A 17,362-nucleotide genomic window follows, 5' to 3' on the forward strand; every position below is an offset into this window, starting at 1 on the left:
CGCACAGTCATACTAAATAACAATAATCTATGAATAACCCTTGGGAACCCACCAGCCCAGAGAGATTATGGCTGCCAAAAAGAACTTAATTGGACACATTCGAAATGTATGTGGACAACCCAGATTCAGCCGGGATTATTTACAACACCTGAATAAACCCAAAGATTCAATCCAGCACCCGAATAACCCCAAAGACTCATCTGCTCTGCAGAAACAATCCAGGTTGACACTGCTTTGACTGTCCTGATTTAAGGCTAGGGAATCCTGGGAACTGTACTTTTGCAAGGCATTTTTAGCCTTCTCAGCCAGAGAGCTGTGGTGTCAGTGTCCCAAGAAACTACAATTCCCTGAGCAGTTAAAGCAGCCTGTCAGTAAGGGCTGTTCGACAGTGAAACACAGTCCCTTGGAGAGTGGTCTTGGAGGTCTTTAAACAGAGGCTGGATGGTCATCTGTCAGGGATGCTTCGATTGAGAGTTCCTGCATGGCAGGGGTTGGACTGGATAGCCTTTGGGTTCTCTTCCAACTCTACGATTCTATGAAACTGGATTGTTTCTGCAGTGTGTTCTTGCAGGGACTGTTTGGACCGACTCCAATGTCCCCCTCCTTCTCTTGCCTTTTGCACCCAAGTCCCCAAAAATGAGTAGCCCCCCACTTTGGATGGGAAGCCTAATCCAGAGGGCACTCTGCACATGCTCAGAGGCAAGGCAGATTTCCCTGGTCGGCACTTGGAGGCGTTTTGTCTTCTCCTTCTTCCATTCCAAACGCAGCTGAATCCCTGAAGAGAATGAAAACGAAACCTTGGCAACATGCAAAAGCCTGCGCCCCTGGCTGGAGGCTGCTGGCAAGTCCCTGCCTTTGGTCCGCCTCTGGCCTTGCCTGCCTCCGAGGCGGGAGCTGCGGGAAAGCCAGGAGGAGGACGCCATGGATCGGGGGCTTAGCCGGGATCCCCTGGACATCGAGGTACCCACTTCTAGGGGGAGAAAGAGGGAGGGGGGCAGGTTAGGCTTGGCTGCATCCACACTCGAAATGCGGATCAGGCTCAGGTTGCATCCACACTGGAGAAATAACCCGGTTTGGCACCGCTTTATTTCTTTGTCTGGCCCAAGGCTATGGAATTCTGGGAGTTAGAGTTTGTCTGGGCCCCCCAACAAACTCCAACTCCCAGAATTCCATAGCCTTGAGCCAAGACACTTAAAGCGGTGCCAAACCGGGTTATTTCTCCAGTGTGGATGCAGAGGAGCTTGGCTTGGGCTCTTCCCTCTTAGGCAGAGGCGCCAAATGGAGGACGTTTTACACTGACAGGAATTCTCTTTTTCGCCCTGCTCAAAATGGAGTCCCTTTGGGGCTTCTTCAAGGGCTGACATGGAAGGTGTGTCCTCCAAAAGGAGGACCTGGGGTCACCCCTGGGCTCATGGCGACCCTGAAAGCCATCCTGTCATGTTTTCTCTTTCTATCTTTCTTGGCAACCTTTGTTGCCTATTGGCCTCCCTCTGAGGCTGAGAGAGTGCCACTTGTCCAAGGTCACCCAGGGCGCCTCTGCACTGGAATGCAGTTTGAGGAGGCTTCCATAGACCGTGTGAAACTACAAATCCCAGGATTCTCAAAACATAGACCCACTTAACTCAGTGTTTCTTAGGACAGTGTAACAGAATTCAGCCATATAAACATTTGGGAGGATTTATGTCCCAACAGTAGAGTGGCCAATTTGCCTATTTCTGTTGTGAAGGTGTCACTCTTTTCATTTGTTGTCTCATTTCTTGTCATCTCTGAGGTGTCAAGTGAGAGCCAGTGGGGTGGCATGGTTTGAGCCTCGGACTAGGGCTCTGGAGACCAGGGTTTGAATTCTGGTTTAGCTGTGGAAACCCACTGGGTGACCTTGGGGCGAGTCACACTCTCTCAGCCTCAGAGGGTGGCACTGGCAACTCCCCTCTGAAGAAACCTGGCAAGAAAACCCCATGATGGGTTTCACCTTAGAGTTGCCATAAGTCAGAAACAACTTGAAGGCCCACAACCAAAGCAACAACAACAACCACAAAAGACGTATCCTCAATGAGTTTTTTGTGGATTTTTCGAGCTATGTGGCCAAGTTCTAGAAAAGTTTATTCCTGACATTTCGGCAGCATCTGTGGCTGGCATAGTCAGAGAATGCCAGCCACAGATGCCAGCCACAGATGTAGGTGAAACGTCAGGAATAAACTCTTCTGGAACATGGTCACATAGCCCCAAAATCCCACAAAAAACTATGGATGCTGGCCATCAAAGCCTTCAACTTCATATCCTCAGTGGGTTTCTTCTGGCTCAGGGGGTTATTTGAACTCTGGTATCAGAGTCCAACAGTCAAAGCACTACTAGATCTCCCTTGGTATCCCTGGTGAATGCCCTTCTTAGTGGTTGCAGTGCCCTTTGATTCCATTTTAAAACCAGTGAAAGATTAATCCCTTTCAACAGCCAAGTAAAGGCAGGGGTAGCCCTATTGATCATTCGGACAAATACCAAAGTCCATTTTGTGGTAATCATTGGCCAAAAAATAAAAGCACAAAATGCTCAGGGCCAGCTTTTGCAACCTTTTCCTCCTATAACATCTCAAAACAAGATGTAAACTACGTGGTTTAACACGGTCACTTTTCTCCCCTATTTCTTCTGCATTTTTTTGTTGGAGAGCCACCTTTCCCTGATGAAGAAACTTGTGTGTTTCGAAAGCTTGCAGAGATAAAAGCAGTATCTTTTTGCTTGCCCTAAATAGAGAGCCAGCGTGGTGTAGGGGTTTGAGTGTTGAACTACCACTCTGGAGACCAGGATTCGATTCCCTCCTCCAGCATAAAAAACGACTGGGTGACCTTGTGCAAGTCACACGCTCTCAACTTCAGAGGATGGCAATGGTGAACTCCCTTTGAAAAAACTTGACAACAAAAACCCATGATAAGGTCACCTCAGGGTTGCCATAAATTGGAAACAACTTGAAGTCACACAACAACGACAACAACAAGAAGCTTACCTTAATAAAGCGGTTATCACTCACTATGGTCTTTGGGCACAGAGAGATCTTGTAGCACCATTGACACTAACTGAAAGAAAGAAATTGGCAGCATGAGCTTTCCTAGACTAAAGTCTACTTCCTCGGATGCATATGGAGGAAGATGACTGAAGTGTAGGAAAGCTTATGCTGCCAATTTCTTTCTTTCAGTTAGTCTCAGTGGTGCTACATGAACTCTCTACTGATTCTATAGATTAACACAGCTATATCTTTGAAATCTACCACTATGGTCTTTGGAGGGATTCTGGACTTCTGGCATTGTATTTTGGCCAGGACAGCTTGCCTTCTGAACCCTTTCCACCTATGAAACCAGTGTAGAGTGGCCAAGCTGAGAGTTGCAATTTCTGAATTCTGTCCATAAATATAATTACAGTCTCACTGGAATTTAGCGCATGGGAATGGGATGTCATTGTCCTGTCCCTATCCTGTGCTTCACCTGCGATCACGGCAAGTACTTTCAAACTAAATCGCAATTATCTGGACATTATCCCATCCAGAAAGCGTGAGTGAAAGTATTGTCGGAACATCCCGTTAATGCAATTCCATTACACTGACAGGATATGACAGGATCAGCGCGATGTAGTGAGAAAGCCTTTTGTGTGATCACTTTCACTCGCACTTTCTGAACAGATAGGGGTGTCCATACCCCATGTGATAAAGTGCATACAGAGATGACCCAGGAAGTTTTGACACCTCTGGCAGAAATCCATAGAGATCAGTGATCCAAATAAACAAGTACAGTCGGCCCTCCTTACCCATAGACATTCCTCTTCCACGGATTCAACTATCCATGGCTTGAAAATATTTAAAAGTATATGAATTCCAAAAAGAAAACCTTGGTTTTGCCATTTTATATAAGGGGTACCATTTTACTATGTCATTGTGTTTAATGGGACCTACTTGAGCATCTATGGATTTTGTTATCCATGGAGGGTCTGGCACCAAAGCCCAGCAGATACCAAGAGCCCACCTTAAATAGTGCTTTCTCATAATCTGTGGTGAAAATTAGTGTGTGTATGTATGCACATACACATGTATAATATCTCATGCCTAACATACAATCCTAGTTTTCTTTCCTTGGAAGTATGTTAACTGGGTTCAGTTTCTAAATGTGAGCTTACTTCCAGTGAACGGTGCAGCCAGTTTGCTGCCATTTAATGGTGCTCCACAATCTGCAATTGGAGCCAGGACTCCTCAAACTGTGTTACTATAAAAACTAGCCTTGGAAAGAGAAGATTGTAGAACAATCTTAAAAGCATCATGAGATAAATAAGCTTGGGACATCACATCCTTGCCCCTATTTCAAGGCACTCCGACTGTATACAGTGGTCTCTCCACATTCATGGGGGTGTTGGACACCCCCCCCCCCCCGTGGATGTGGAAAAACCACTAATAATAATAATAAACCTATTGTTTTTACCTTAGAGAACATCTTTCTAGGAATCGCTAGGCCCTCCAGTGCAACTCTGTGGTCAACATCTGCCAGAGGTTGATCATAGAATCATGCTGGAGGACCCACAAATGCCTAGAGAAGTGTTTTCTCTAGGAACTTCTAGGTTTTCCAGCTCTGTGGTCAGCCTCCAGCAGAATTGCATTGGAGGACTTAAAAATTCCTAGAGAGAACATGTTAAACGAAATGATAAATAATCAAATCTGCAAAAATCAAATCCACAAATGTGGATGGCCAACTGTATAGTAGAAATGGCAACACAACCTTCACCTTTCTGAGTTTGTCTCACTTGTCATTGGCTTGGAATAGTACAGGAAGGACAGAAATTTATTACCTTTTCCCAAGTAGCTTGTCTCCTCTCCTTCAAATCTGTCTTTCCAGGATTGACAGTCAATGTAAGTACTGTACTTTAACTTTTATTTTAAAAACGGAACCATCTTTGGTGAAAGGCAAGAGCATAATCTGTCCTGGAAGCACTGATCCACCTCTCCTCTATCATCTGCCCAGGCTTTAGTGTGAGCACAAACAATTATGCCTGCTGGAATTTTTTAACTTCTTTGGCATCATTTTCCTTTGATCCATCCTTTAGATCAGTGGTCCCCAAACTGTGCCCTTTAAGGGATTTTCTTTTTTTATTTATTTAATAATGACAGACTTAACACAAAACATTCATAATACATAACATAAAACACATAACACATAACAATAACATTATGTTTCCATTTTTCAAGTGCGGACACCTTTAACATTTAACTTTTAATTCCATTTTCCATTATCATCTTTTTTTTCTTCATAAAGTATTGTTCCCATTTTTTTCCAGCTTTCTGTTTAATGTATTACCCAAATCAAAAAAGGGCAGTATATATTTTCCCATCCATCCACCATATGATTCCTATTAATACTCCTTTACATTCAATTCCTTTATTTTTTCCTAATTCTAATCGAATCTCCAACCTTTTATAATACTGTATTGACTAAGACAATTCCAATCTTCTGCCACCTCCTTTCTATTTAAATCTTTCATAACTGATGTTAAAATATCCATATCCATGGCTTCCCTCAGTTTTACAAACCACTCTTCTTTTGATGGGGTGTTTTCTTGTTTCCAGAGCTTTGCATATACTATCCTTGCTACAGTCACCATATACAATACTATATGTTCCTTATTTTTCTCAATTTTAAGTTTATGTGTCATATTCAACAAAAATGTAAGAGGGTCTAATGGAATCTTAATCTTTAATATTTCTTCCATCAAGCCCTGTATTTTTTTCCAATACTTTTGAGCTTTAGGGCACTTCCACCATTGGTGAATAAAAGATCCTTCTGGTTTATGACACTTCCAGCATTTTATGTTACCTGTATTGTACATTTTGTTTAATTTATAAGGAGTCATATACCAGCGATACATCATTTTGAGAAAATTCTCTTTATATTCCTGACAGAGAGTGAATCTATTTGAGTTTTTCCACGTTTTTTTCCCATGCCCTTTAAGGGATTTTCGACTTCAACTCCCAGAATCCTAATCCTAGAGTGGGAGCTGAAGTCCAAAATCTCTTAAAGGGCACAGTTTGGGGACCACTTCTCTAGATCTTTTGTTACATGCCCCTAAGTTTTGCCCTCAACTTATCCAAGGATCATATCAAAATCCATAATTTTGGCTCTTAAACTAATACATGAAGTCGACTTATAATCGAGTATATACAGTATGGAGTCCTGTTGGACTGCAACTCCCAACATTCCTCACCATTGTCTGTGCTGGTTAGAGTTGCTGAGAGTTGCTGCCCAAAAACATGTGGAGGACTGCCACCTCTCCACTTGGGAAGTTGCCTTTTTAAAATGAAGTTCTGTTACACTTTACAGAGCTAGAAAAGGAATCTGTTGCTGTTACTTGCTACAATTCTGTGGGGAAAGTAACTAATTGCATTGCTTACCATAATTCTCTGCTTGTTACTTTCCCGTTACTTTCTATTATTATTCTGTTGTCTTATGCCAGTTTTTAAAAGAGAAAAAACCTGTTGATAAGGGAATGGTGTAAATCTTGGGGGGGGGGGGGGGGAGGGAGGAATGTTTTTTTAATTTATAATTTTTTTAATATTTTCAAGCTGTGGATAGTTGAATCAGTGAATAAAGAATCCATGGATATGGAGGGCCAACTGTATTGTAAATAAATAAAGTGTTGACAGTCAATGCTTTCAGGTGTTTTGAGGGGACATTGGAAAGCGAGTGGTCTCTTAGATATATGTTATTATCAGATACAGAGTTGGATCCAGGTTTTACATTCCATTAACAGAAGCAAATCCTTTTCTTTTGTGGAGGCACCAGGCTCCAGCAGAAACCTCCTGCTGGAAGAAAGAGACAGTGGGAAAAACTTTGTGGAATTGTCTTGTTCACTTCCATCCTGATATACTTTTAAGGAGTGGGCTGTAGGGGGAAAACAAAGAAAAGATGGCAAAGACTTCCTTTCTGCCCGCTTCTTCCATTGTGGGCTGAACTCTGCTAAATGTTAATCTGGGTTTAGATAGAATTTTGCAGATCAAAACTTGGAAGATGTAACAAGTGAGCCTTTGACTCTAGACAGAAGTTGCTTTCGCTGAATCAGCCTTATGGAAATATGTCATCTACCCTCTGCGAGTGTTTCATGGTGAACAGTCTTCAAGGACAGCTTTAATGCTAGGCAGTGGGCAGCTGTAAATAAGCATACATCTAAATTAATTAGCACATGGAGATGAGGAATGGCTATTTTCTTACCCTCTGGAGATAATGACCATCTTAAATTTAGTTCATTAGGCTCCCAGCTGGTGATATGATTAGAGTGCTATGATCTTCTCATCTTATCCATCTTCCAGTATTTTCCTTACTTCTGGCATACAGCTTTCACACTATCACTTAAAAACATATGTCTATGTGTGCATAGTCACAGCACACGCACACACACACACACACACACACACACACACAGCAACTGTGACTTTAAAATATTTGACGGTAAGACAGATAATCTGACTGCCATGTGCCTACATCTTATAATTATGTAGAGAGTAACTTTTGCCTCTCCAGACATCTTTTAAAAAAGAAAAAGAAAAAAAAAACTTTGTTGGCTGAAAGTTGCCAGTTACTTTTTAGATTGGTGAGGTCTTTTAAGAGTGTGTCTAAAATTAAGGAAGGTTTTAAAAGCCATTTTAAGTAGGACTGGCTCTGTGTGTGTGTCTGCAGAAAGATGATAGATTTTTGCATTCTTGTGTTTTCTTCATGTCATTTTGGACTTATGGTGACCCTAAGATGACTCTATCATGGGGACTCCTTGCCAAGACTTGTTTGAATGTGACTTGCCTAAGGTCACTCAGTGGGTTTCCATGTTTGAGCATAAATTCAAACTCTCATTTCCAGAGTCATAGTCCAATGGTCAAAACTAGGGTTGCCATTTGTCAGGACCTCCAAACCGAGACAAATGTAGGACAAAATTTTCAAATGTAGGACACAGTTTTTTGTGTCCTACATTTGAATGCCGGCCCTGGCCCCGCCCTCGCTGCTGTGGTGAGGGGGTGGGGCACAAGCGGGGAGGGAATCCTCCCCTCAGCCTGGGGGTGGGTGAAATCCCAGGGGGGGGGGGCAAACCAGGGCGGGACCATACGGCCCCGCCCAAAACCGGGAAAGTCCCGCCCCCAGGCGGGATATGGCAAGCGTAGTCAAAGCACTACACCAAAGTATAGAGGACCACAAATAACATTGTGAATTTTAAACATGGGGTAATAGAGTTTTTTATTTTGGAGACATGAAGAATTTCTGTTCCAGGGGAGAATGCTTCGGGCTTAAGTCTAAATGAAGGCAAAGCATTTAGCTAATTTAAACTGAACACTTGAAGGCAAACCTTTTTAGGGATCCAGTGTTCATTTGATTTGGTAAAGAACAATCCAGTTTTCTGTCTGTATTCAGTGCCCTTAAAAACCTTGGTGTTCATAGTTCTTGTGTTGCATAACTCTCTTATTTTTTTCATTAGACTTGCTGAGCACTTCACCCTTAGTTTCTTTGGATTGTTTCATAATTGAACCTGTATTTTTGAAGAGGACAAATAAACAGTTCTCCCAGTGTCTTAAGCTGAAGTTCTGCACTGCATGCCATGTAGCCTTGTCAGTACATTTGTTTAAACTGTTCTGAAGAAACGAGCAAAAGGACGTAGAAAATAAATGAAAAGGAAATAGAGGAATAACAGCAAAATTAGTATTGAATTCAGACTTTATAATAGATTTTCTTGCTTTTAGAGCAATGCAGAGAGAGAGGCTGCCTTTACATTTTGAATCCCATTGATTTTAAGATTTAGCTGTTCTTAACTTTCATGCCATTATGCCTGTGGTCTGTTTTTTAAAAAATGCAGGTAGTCATGATTGTTGATGAACCTTCTAGAATGCAAGATATGGGGCAAACTGTTCAGTCATCATTCTCGGCAATGACTTGTGAGAAAGTAGCCTATTTCTACCTTTCAGTCTAGAGAAGAAACTTAATTATTCATTTTTATTATGTTTTCTTCTTTGATAGGGAAGAGGTCATTTCCACATAGACAACAATTCAGACATTCAAGATTTTAATGTAGCTGTAGTTGGACAGTACCAGTACTTGAAATGACTAGTGACAACAAAGGAGGGAATTCATGATCTCTTCCTTTTCATATCTCCAAAACATAAGCCCTCTGAGTTTGTGAACTTTTAGAAAATTACACTGCCAATGCACATAAAAATCCTTCATTGTCATAGAATCATGACCATATTTCAGTGGACAATGCTAGGGAATGGAGAGAAGGGGAGTTAGGGTTATGTATAAACCCGGTGTTATTATCTAGTCTGGTTGGATCTTTTTGTATTTTGTGTTTTGTTGTGCTGTTCTTGTTGTTTTGTAAAATTGAAATTAAGTAGTAAATGAAGTTTACATATAAGCGCATATAATTAAAGGTTGGAGGGAGTTAAGTTGGAAATGACTTGAAGGTACACAGCAACAACAAAGAGTGAAGGAGTTGGGATTTCAGTCATAGGTAGAAAGATGCCATCCAGACCTTGGGTTTGCCTCTTGATTGACACTTAGGAAAATCATTGATAAACAATGGGAAGGTAGACGTATTCAAATTTCTCAGATGCCAAGCTTATGCAGTTGCATAAGACTTGATACCTAGACCTTGTTGTTGCTCAACTACCATATTTATTAGAAATGAAAAACCTGTTTTCTAATGTATATACACCTGCCACAAGGTTATAACATTCTTGCAGATTAGTTATACGTGATATAACTGAGTTGAAAATGTTTTGCTGAAAACGATTATGGTCTTGCCATATATCTGGGGGAATGGCAAAATGTGGCTAATCCTGTATCCTTGGGACTCTCACTCACCTTGATCCCCCCCAATTGATGGGGGGGGGGGGAACAGGTTTTTCAAGAGTGACCGTCTGAGGGATTTTGGAGGATTAGACAATCCCACATGGCTTTAAAAAGTTGGAAAAACAAAACTGAAAATTAATGTCTGGCAGTCCCACTTTGATCTTCAGCATGTGGAGGGATCTGGAGGTTGAAAATAGCCCCCTGAACCTTCTGAGGTTGCCCAACCCTGCTATAGATGAAATTTACATTGAATCTAGTGGGGCTTACTTCTTAGTAGATATAAATTGGGTTCAGCAGTAAAGTAAATAAATCCTCCCCAATGTGAAAATTTAAAGAATGTAATATCTCATGATCAACTTGGTTACCCATGAATTAGGAAATAAATTCTGAACTTCTAACTGTTTATCACTGTCCTAGTTTAATCAGGCCAATTTCATGATTTGTAGCATGTGACAACAAAGAATCATTTCAACTAGATGGAACTTTCTGATGGCAGGAAATGAATTAAATTAAAATGCCACAATTAAAGCTATGTACTTCCACAACATTTTAAAAAAGAAGAGGCACACAGCCCCAAACAGAATTATTTCTTGTAAATATTTTAAAATAATGGGTTGACATATTTAGTTTTTGCCTAAATACCCCAAAGGCATCAGATCCCATCTGATCTTGGAAGTAAAGCAGCAGCAGCACTGGTTAATACTTGGACAGGAGACTGCCAATGAATCCCAGGTGCTTTAGGCTATATTTCAGAGGAGGAAACTGAAATAAACACCTTTGAGTATTCCTTGCCTAAGAAAACCCTGTGAGATGCATGGGGTCACTGTGATTTCAAGACACATAAAGATGCAAGTATTTGGTTTTAGGATATTTTAATCCTTTCTCTTTTTCAATGGATAGAAAACAATTTTAAAATCTACCATCACTAACTGAAATGTTTCATTGATAGCTATTCTTCCTTAGAGATTCTCTCTTCCTCCTTTCCCATCCATCAAGGTGTTCAAGTGAATGTCTATTGCATTTTTTTTCTTGAACTGCTGTTTCTGTACAAATCCAGTGGGTTTTGACCTCTGAAAATGAGTGGAAAGGTTTAAATGATTAAAACTAAACTATCTTTCATTGAACTTTGACATACAAACTATGAATATAATAGCTCCATTGGGCCCACTCTTTGATATATTTTTTAAACAACAACAGCATCAACAGAATCACAGTTCTCTTATTATGAGGTTTTAGAATCATCTTACCAGGACTTCTTTACTATGCCATTTAGCATTCATATCCCTGTCTATGACTTCATTCATCTGATATTAAAATATGATGGTTAGGTTTGTGACATTGCCAGCTAGTGTCTGTGGCTACCTCTTGGATTTCCTTTCTTTCTTTCTTTCTTTCTTTCTTTCTTTCTTTCTTTTTTAAAAATTATGTCTCTCCTGCTGGTTTAGACTGGATATATGGATAACATGCCATCCCCAAGGTAGTTTGGAAAAAGATCATCCAGATTGCTTCAACTTTTTGGCAATTTTTCTCCTGTCATAGATAGTTTGCCGCTCTCCACGGTGACACATTTTCATTAAGTCCTTGATCTAGGATGACCCTCTGAGAGCCTTCTTATTCATTGTAAGGCAATCTTTCCTGGCTAACAACACAGGGCCCTTTCATAGCAAGCATTTCCTCTCCTTCCCCCTCCACTTCCCCTCCTTTTGGAAATGTGCACTTTGATAAGTTCCATATTCCTTACAAATTCTATTGTGCCTCCGGTGCCATGTTTTCCAACTTAATCCCCACCCCTAATGTGTTGGATTACAATTCCTCCTAGCTCCAGCTGGAAAGACTATTGGGACTGCTGGCTATGATTGCAGTTCAAGGCATTAGAAGGAAAACTGCTCTGGTTGCCAGCTCCAGACTTTGTTTTGTTGCCAGCTCCAGGTGTTCCCTTTACAATAGACACATTCCAAATAACTAAAGTGTGGTTGCTGTTGTCGTTTTAGCTTCTGAATATGTCTTTTGTTTGCTTCTCTAGTCTCCTTGATGAAGGGGCAGGAGATAAATGCGATGAATGTAAAAATAAAACAAATGTATGGCTAGCTATTGGAGTAATCATTAAACAGTGAATATTTTTTTATCTGTGCAAATTTAGCAGACTATGCAGTATATATGCACAATACCTAAGTTTGTACAGATCCTACAAGGGAAACACTGTTGGAGAGTTTCCAACAGTCTCTTCTCCATTATGTAGTCATTCATTACATGTCTTGCTAGCTTTTAATGTATGTTTTCCACTGGGTGAGTTTGGGCAAGGCACATGCCCTCAGCTTCAGGGGAAAGCAATGGCAAACCTCCACTAAACAAATATTACCAAGAAAACCCCACGATAAGTTTGCCTTAAGATCACCGTAAGTGAAAAATGACTTGAAGGTGCACAGCAACAACAGTAACAACTACAGCAAATGTATTTCCCCATTGGGCAGATACTACCAAACAGCATGCTCCTTCCTGCTCCTGTGTGAAATGTGTTATGCCATGGCAGCATTCTACATCCTCCTAAATGTTTAAAGGAGTGCTTCTGATTACTGTGCCAAGTGTGCCAATTAGCCAACCATGCCCTTCTCAAAGATATTTCATTCTGTCCCCTTGTCATACAGTCTTTGGGTCATGCCTTCCAGCCATTACATAATATTCTATGGCTTGGGTACTCACCAAACTGTTTTGAGAGTCTCTCTCCATGCATTTATATTACAGTACTTCTAAATATCTGCTGTTCCCTGATTTTTTTTGCATGAATGGTGCCCTTTTTCACTATACAATCAGCCCTCTATATCCACCGATTCTGCATTCATGGATTCAAGTATCCATCCTGTTTGAAAAAAATATATAAAAAAACCCCCAAAAGGAAACCTTGATTTTGCTATTTTATATAAGGGATACCATATACACCATTGTATATAATGGGACTTTAGTATCCATGGATTTTGGTATCCATGCAGGGTCCTGGAACCAACTCCCAGGGGATGCCAAAGGACCACTATATAAGTAATGGTACTCACAGTTTAAACCTCAGAAACCTCAGATATACTACATAGATATATGTCACAATAAGATCCCCTCCACCCTGATATCCCTCTAGAGACTGCAAAAGGGATGGAAAGAATATTTGATTATTTTTAAAAAATGGATGAAAAATATCTTTCTCAAATGCTGTGAAAGCTGTTGAGAAGAATCCTGGACTGATGCAAAATTCACACCTAGTTATTTTTATGCAGAAAACAGCATTTTCTGTGCATGAAAATTTATTTTTGTGCAGAATTTTTTTTAATTAGTGTTAAAAATGCTGTTTCGTTCATGAAAAGATATGCTTCAGTTGGGGACCTACTCTGGCCAAAAGTTGCACAAGGTATTTTTTTGTCCCAAAACTATTTAAACTGTGAATAGTCTTAAGAGCTGCAGTTACATGTTGCTTCATTTGAAAGAAAATTAGCTAAGATTTACATCCTTAGATTGCAGCATGTTCTGCTTTGACATGTTTCCAAATCCTATATGCACACACTGTAATATGAAGTGGGCTTGGGACATGGCTTCACATCCCAACAACACCTGGAAGCTATTATGAGGGCTTGGGACAGATGGCTTATTCTCAGTTTTATTTCTTGATCTGTGAAGTGTGAGTAACAGAGTCCTATCTCATAGAATTGTTACAAGAATGAGTAAGGTAAAGTACCGGTGTGGTGTAAACAGCTTTTCAAAAAGTAAGTACTTTGCAATTCAGGTTGTTTGCAGATAATATGGAAGATGACACTGTGAAAGTTGAGAAAAACTTGCAGCACAATGGACAGCAACAACTGCAAGATGGGGCACTCAAAATAAAGTTAGGATAGAAGAGGTCTAAGGGGTTGTTCTCACTAGGTGAAACCCCGCGTTCTGAATCGAATCCAAGGAGTGGCGTTCCTATTAGGATCCGATTTAAACCTAGAACGGTTCTAGAGCAACCCGCAATCGTCCCCACTACAAATCGAATTGTAGAGCGGAATAAAATTTTGAATCGAGTAAAAACACTAGGGTCCGACCTACGTTTTTCCATTGATTCGATTTAGGAACCGGAGCATTTAAATAGGAACGACAGCCTTTGAAATTGCGTTAGATGAATGGGAGGAGCGGAGTGCGATGGGGCTGTCCTTGGGGGAGTTGCCCTTTCTATCCCCATCCGTCTGGCTGTCGCCATTTTTGCTTCCCTCACCCCTTTGTCCGCTGTGGTCTTTCAATAAGAGATAAGGATTATTTTTATTTTTTATTTTAATGGTTTACAGGCGCTTAATCTCTTCAGCGCTTTAAACACCTGAAGTCCCGGCTGCTCAAGGCTTCCCCCGGTGGATTGCAACCTCCCCTCTGTGTGGGGAGAGCCCATTTCTAACGGAGGAGAGGCAGGGAAGGGATGGCTCCTCGCGAGGAGACATCTGATCTCGCCCAGGCAGGGAAGGGCTCTAATCAATGGGGGGGGGATAGAGCCTTTCTCCCTCCCTTTCTCAAATGGAATCTGCCTTCTCCTCCAACCCTGGAAAGAGAATCTTTGGGAAGAGTGCTCCCTCCCTGCTTTTCCAGCAGCCTCCTTCATTGATCTCTGGGCTCTCTGAAGGGATTCTCCCATAGTTCCTCTGGAAAGAGCTTCACTTTGCCAGAAGCCTCTCCCATTGATCTCTGTGCTCTCTGAAGGGATTCTCCCTGGCTGTCTTGGGAGACAGGATGCTGCCCTCCAAAACCTATCCCATAGTTCCTCTGGAAAGAGCTTCGCTTTGCCAGAAGCCTCCCCCATTGATCTCTGTGCTCTCTGAAGGGATTCTCCCTGGTTGTCTTGGGAGACAGGATGCTGCCCTCCAAAACCTATCCCATAGTTCCTCTGGAAAGAGCTTCGCTTTGCCAGAAGCCTCCCCCATTGATCTCTGTGCTCTCTGAAGGGATTCTCCCTGGCTGTCTTTTGGGAGACATGAAGAGGGGATGCTGTCATGCAAAACCTATCCCATAGTTCCTCTGGAAAGAGCTTGGGTTTCCTAAATTCGCTTTCCTAAATTCGCTAAATTCACAAACAGTCAATGAAATGGAAATGATGCCAAAAGATAAATCGCTTCCAAATATTCCGGATTAACGTTACGTCATTCTGACGTACTATTGATTGACAGCTCCAAATAAGGTATGGAGGAGAAGAATCGCTTTATTTAAACACCGATTTCATGCCAAGTAGGAACGCTTGCAGGTAAAAACTTCGATTTAAATAACCAGCTGGGAACGATGAACAAAGCGATTCGGATAGCGGGATAAGAACAGTGTTATTTTGAATCGATTTTATTAAAAACGTTGTATTTTAAATCGTTTCAAATCTTAAGTGGGAACAACCCCTAAATATCCTGAGGCAGTGAAACTCAAACTGTACTCTTTAAGGGGTTTTGGACTTTAGCTCCCAGAATCCCAGACTATTGGCCAACATGGCTGAGGCTTCTAGGAGCTGAAGTCCAAAATCTCTTAAAGAGCACCAGTTGGGCATCACTGCCCTAAAGGCACCAGATCCCACTGGGTTTTGGAAGCTAAGCAGGGTCAGCATAGTACTTTGTTTAGCAAAGAAATTTTGTGGGAGACCACCAAGGTGCTGTAAGCTATATTTCAGAGTACGGAGCTGACAAAACCATCTCTGATTATTCGTTACCTAAGAAAACCCTATGAGATTCATGTGGTCACCATAAGACAACAGGTAATTTTGAGGGAATATACATGCACAACATGTTGAAAGACCAGCTTGGTATACAGAAGCAAATATGACATTCTGTTGGTTAATTCATCTACAGAGACAAATACATGAAAAGATTATACCGAGCTTCGTTGTGAAAATCTGGTATGCTGAAGCATTTTTATAAATTATTGAATCACAGCAGTGGACTGCCTTTCTCCTGTGCCAAAAAAGAGACACTGTATGGAAGGAGATATTCTGTCTGACACCTCTGTCTAGCTGCCCCCATGCACTTTTTCCTAGTATAAAGGATCTGTTGTTATACTGTTCCTAGTATAAAGGCACTGTAGGGACTGGTTTAAGTGGGTCACTAACAGCTGATGCTCCAGACTATGAGGTTTTATTTGTGCATGTCAGGGGAGACTAGTATTGAATTTAGCACTGTAGTTGAAGATATTGTATCTGCCTGGTGACGTTTTCTTAATCTGGATCAGTGAATGGGTTGCTGAAAGTGGGCACAATGCTAATGTTACTGGTGTTCGATGTTGATAATTGATTTGTTGATGTTTAAGCAGAGATCCTCTGGGAAAACCTTCTTCAACCAATAAAGACCAGTTTGGTGACATTTACCAAGAGGACCTTTTCCTTGGCCACTCCCAAATTATGGAATGGCCTGTTGGAAGAGATCCAGAACATCATGAATCTTGACATCTTCAAAAGGGCTGTCAGGACAGATCTCTTCCGGCAGGCCTTCCCTGAATGATCCACTCCGTCTACCATGAATATAGATCATCTTAAGGAACACTCAAACTGTCCATCCCTTGTCTCTGCTTTTGTCACTGTCTAATTGTTTTTAAATCTATTTTAAATGTTTAATTATGTCAATTTTAATTTGTTGACTGTTTAATTATATTTTAGTGGAGGAATGTTGGGGGGGAGTAACTAATGGGATATATTTTAAATGTATGTTGTGTTTTATCTAATGCTGTGAGGATCCCGTAGGATCAAGGTGGCATATAAATAATAATAATAATAATAATAATAATAATAATTAAAACTTTTATTATGCTTTCAAGGAACCACTGGGCTGTCAGTATTACACTGTAATGTTAGGGTATGATCCATGAGGTCCTCCAGATGTTGATGAACTGAATGTCCAAGCAATCCTAGATAGTACAGTGGTAAGGAATCTTGGGAGTTATCCAATAAGATCAGAAGGACCACATACCGTAATATATTATATTATTACAAATCACAGTTACAAATGCTGTGATTACTAAGAACCAACAAAGGTTCCTCAAAGGCAAGTCAAACTACTCTAACAAAGTAGGTGGATCAAGAGAATGTTTTGCATATAGTATATCTTGATTTCAGTAAAATTTCAATAAGGCCCCTGATTATATTATTGCATGTGAGCTGGTGAACTGTGGGCTAGACAGTATTACTATTAGGTGGATTCATAATGAATTGACAGACTGGACTCAGAGAATGTTGATCTTTACCCTGGAGAAAAGAGACCAGTGGGGTCCCTCAGGTTTGTGGTCCCAGTGTTGTTCAGCATCTTTAAAATAAAAATAGGCGGGATACAGACTACCCAAAAAGGGTGGTCTGCCGCCGCCTCCATTTCCACCAGCAGGAAGCCTCAGCTGCCAAATGGTGAGGCTTCCCCGTGGCGGAAAAAGAACTCGCAAAAATGTGCCCAAGTGCACAAATGGCGCACTCGTGACGCAAGCACGACGGGACATGCGGATGCTATGCATCCGTTGTGGCAAAATGGCGGTGCCCATGTAGATAGGGCGCC

The 17,362-nt window shown here is 41.2% G+C and overlaps 1 protein-coding gene across 3 annotated transcripts in view; it reads left to right on the forward strand.

Moving 5' to 3' along the window:
• Window positions 1–854: 854 nt before the first annotated feature.
• The window catches only part of DPYD (dihydropyrimidine dehydrogenase), a 594,441-nt gene continuing 577,933 nt past the window's right edge, over window positions 855–17,362 (forward strand). For all 3 annotated transcript variants that reach the window (XR_016280498.1, XR_016280499.1, XM_089515658.1), the window contains exon 1: window positions 855–960. Coding sequence is in view for 1 of the 3 variants with exons in the window: in XM_089515658.1 (XP_089371784.1) it covers window positions 922–960 (39 nt within the window). In the remaining 2 variants the exon portion in view is untranslated. The remainder of the gene's footprint in view (window positions 961–17,362) is intronic.

This window comes from Sceloporus occidentalis, unplaced genomic scaffold, assembly GCF_023333645.1.
Source record: "Sceloporus occidentalis isolate IW3139 unplaced genomic scaffold, rSceOcc1.0.p SCAF_3, whole genome shotgun sequence".
Taxonomy (NCBI): domain Eukaryota; kingdom Metazoa; phylum Chordata; class Lepidosauria; order Squamata; family Phrynosomatidae; genus Sceloporus; species Sceloporus occidentalis.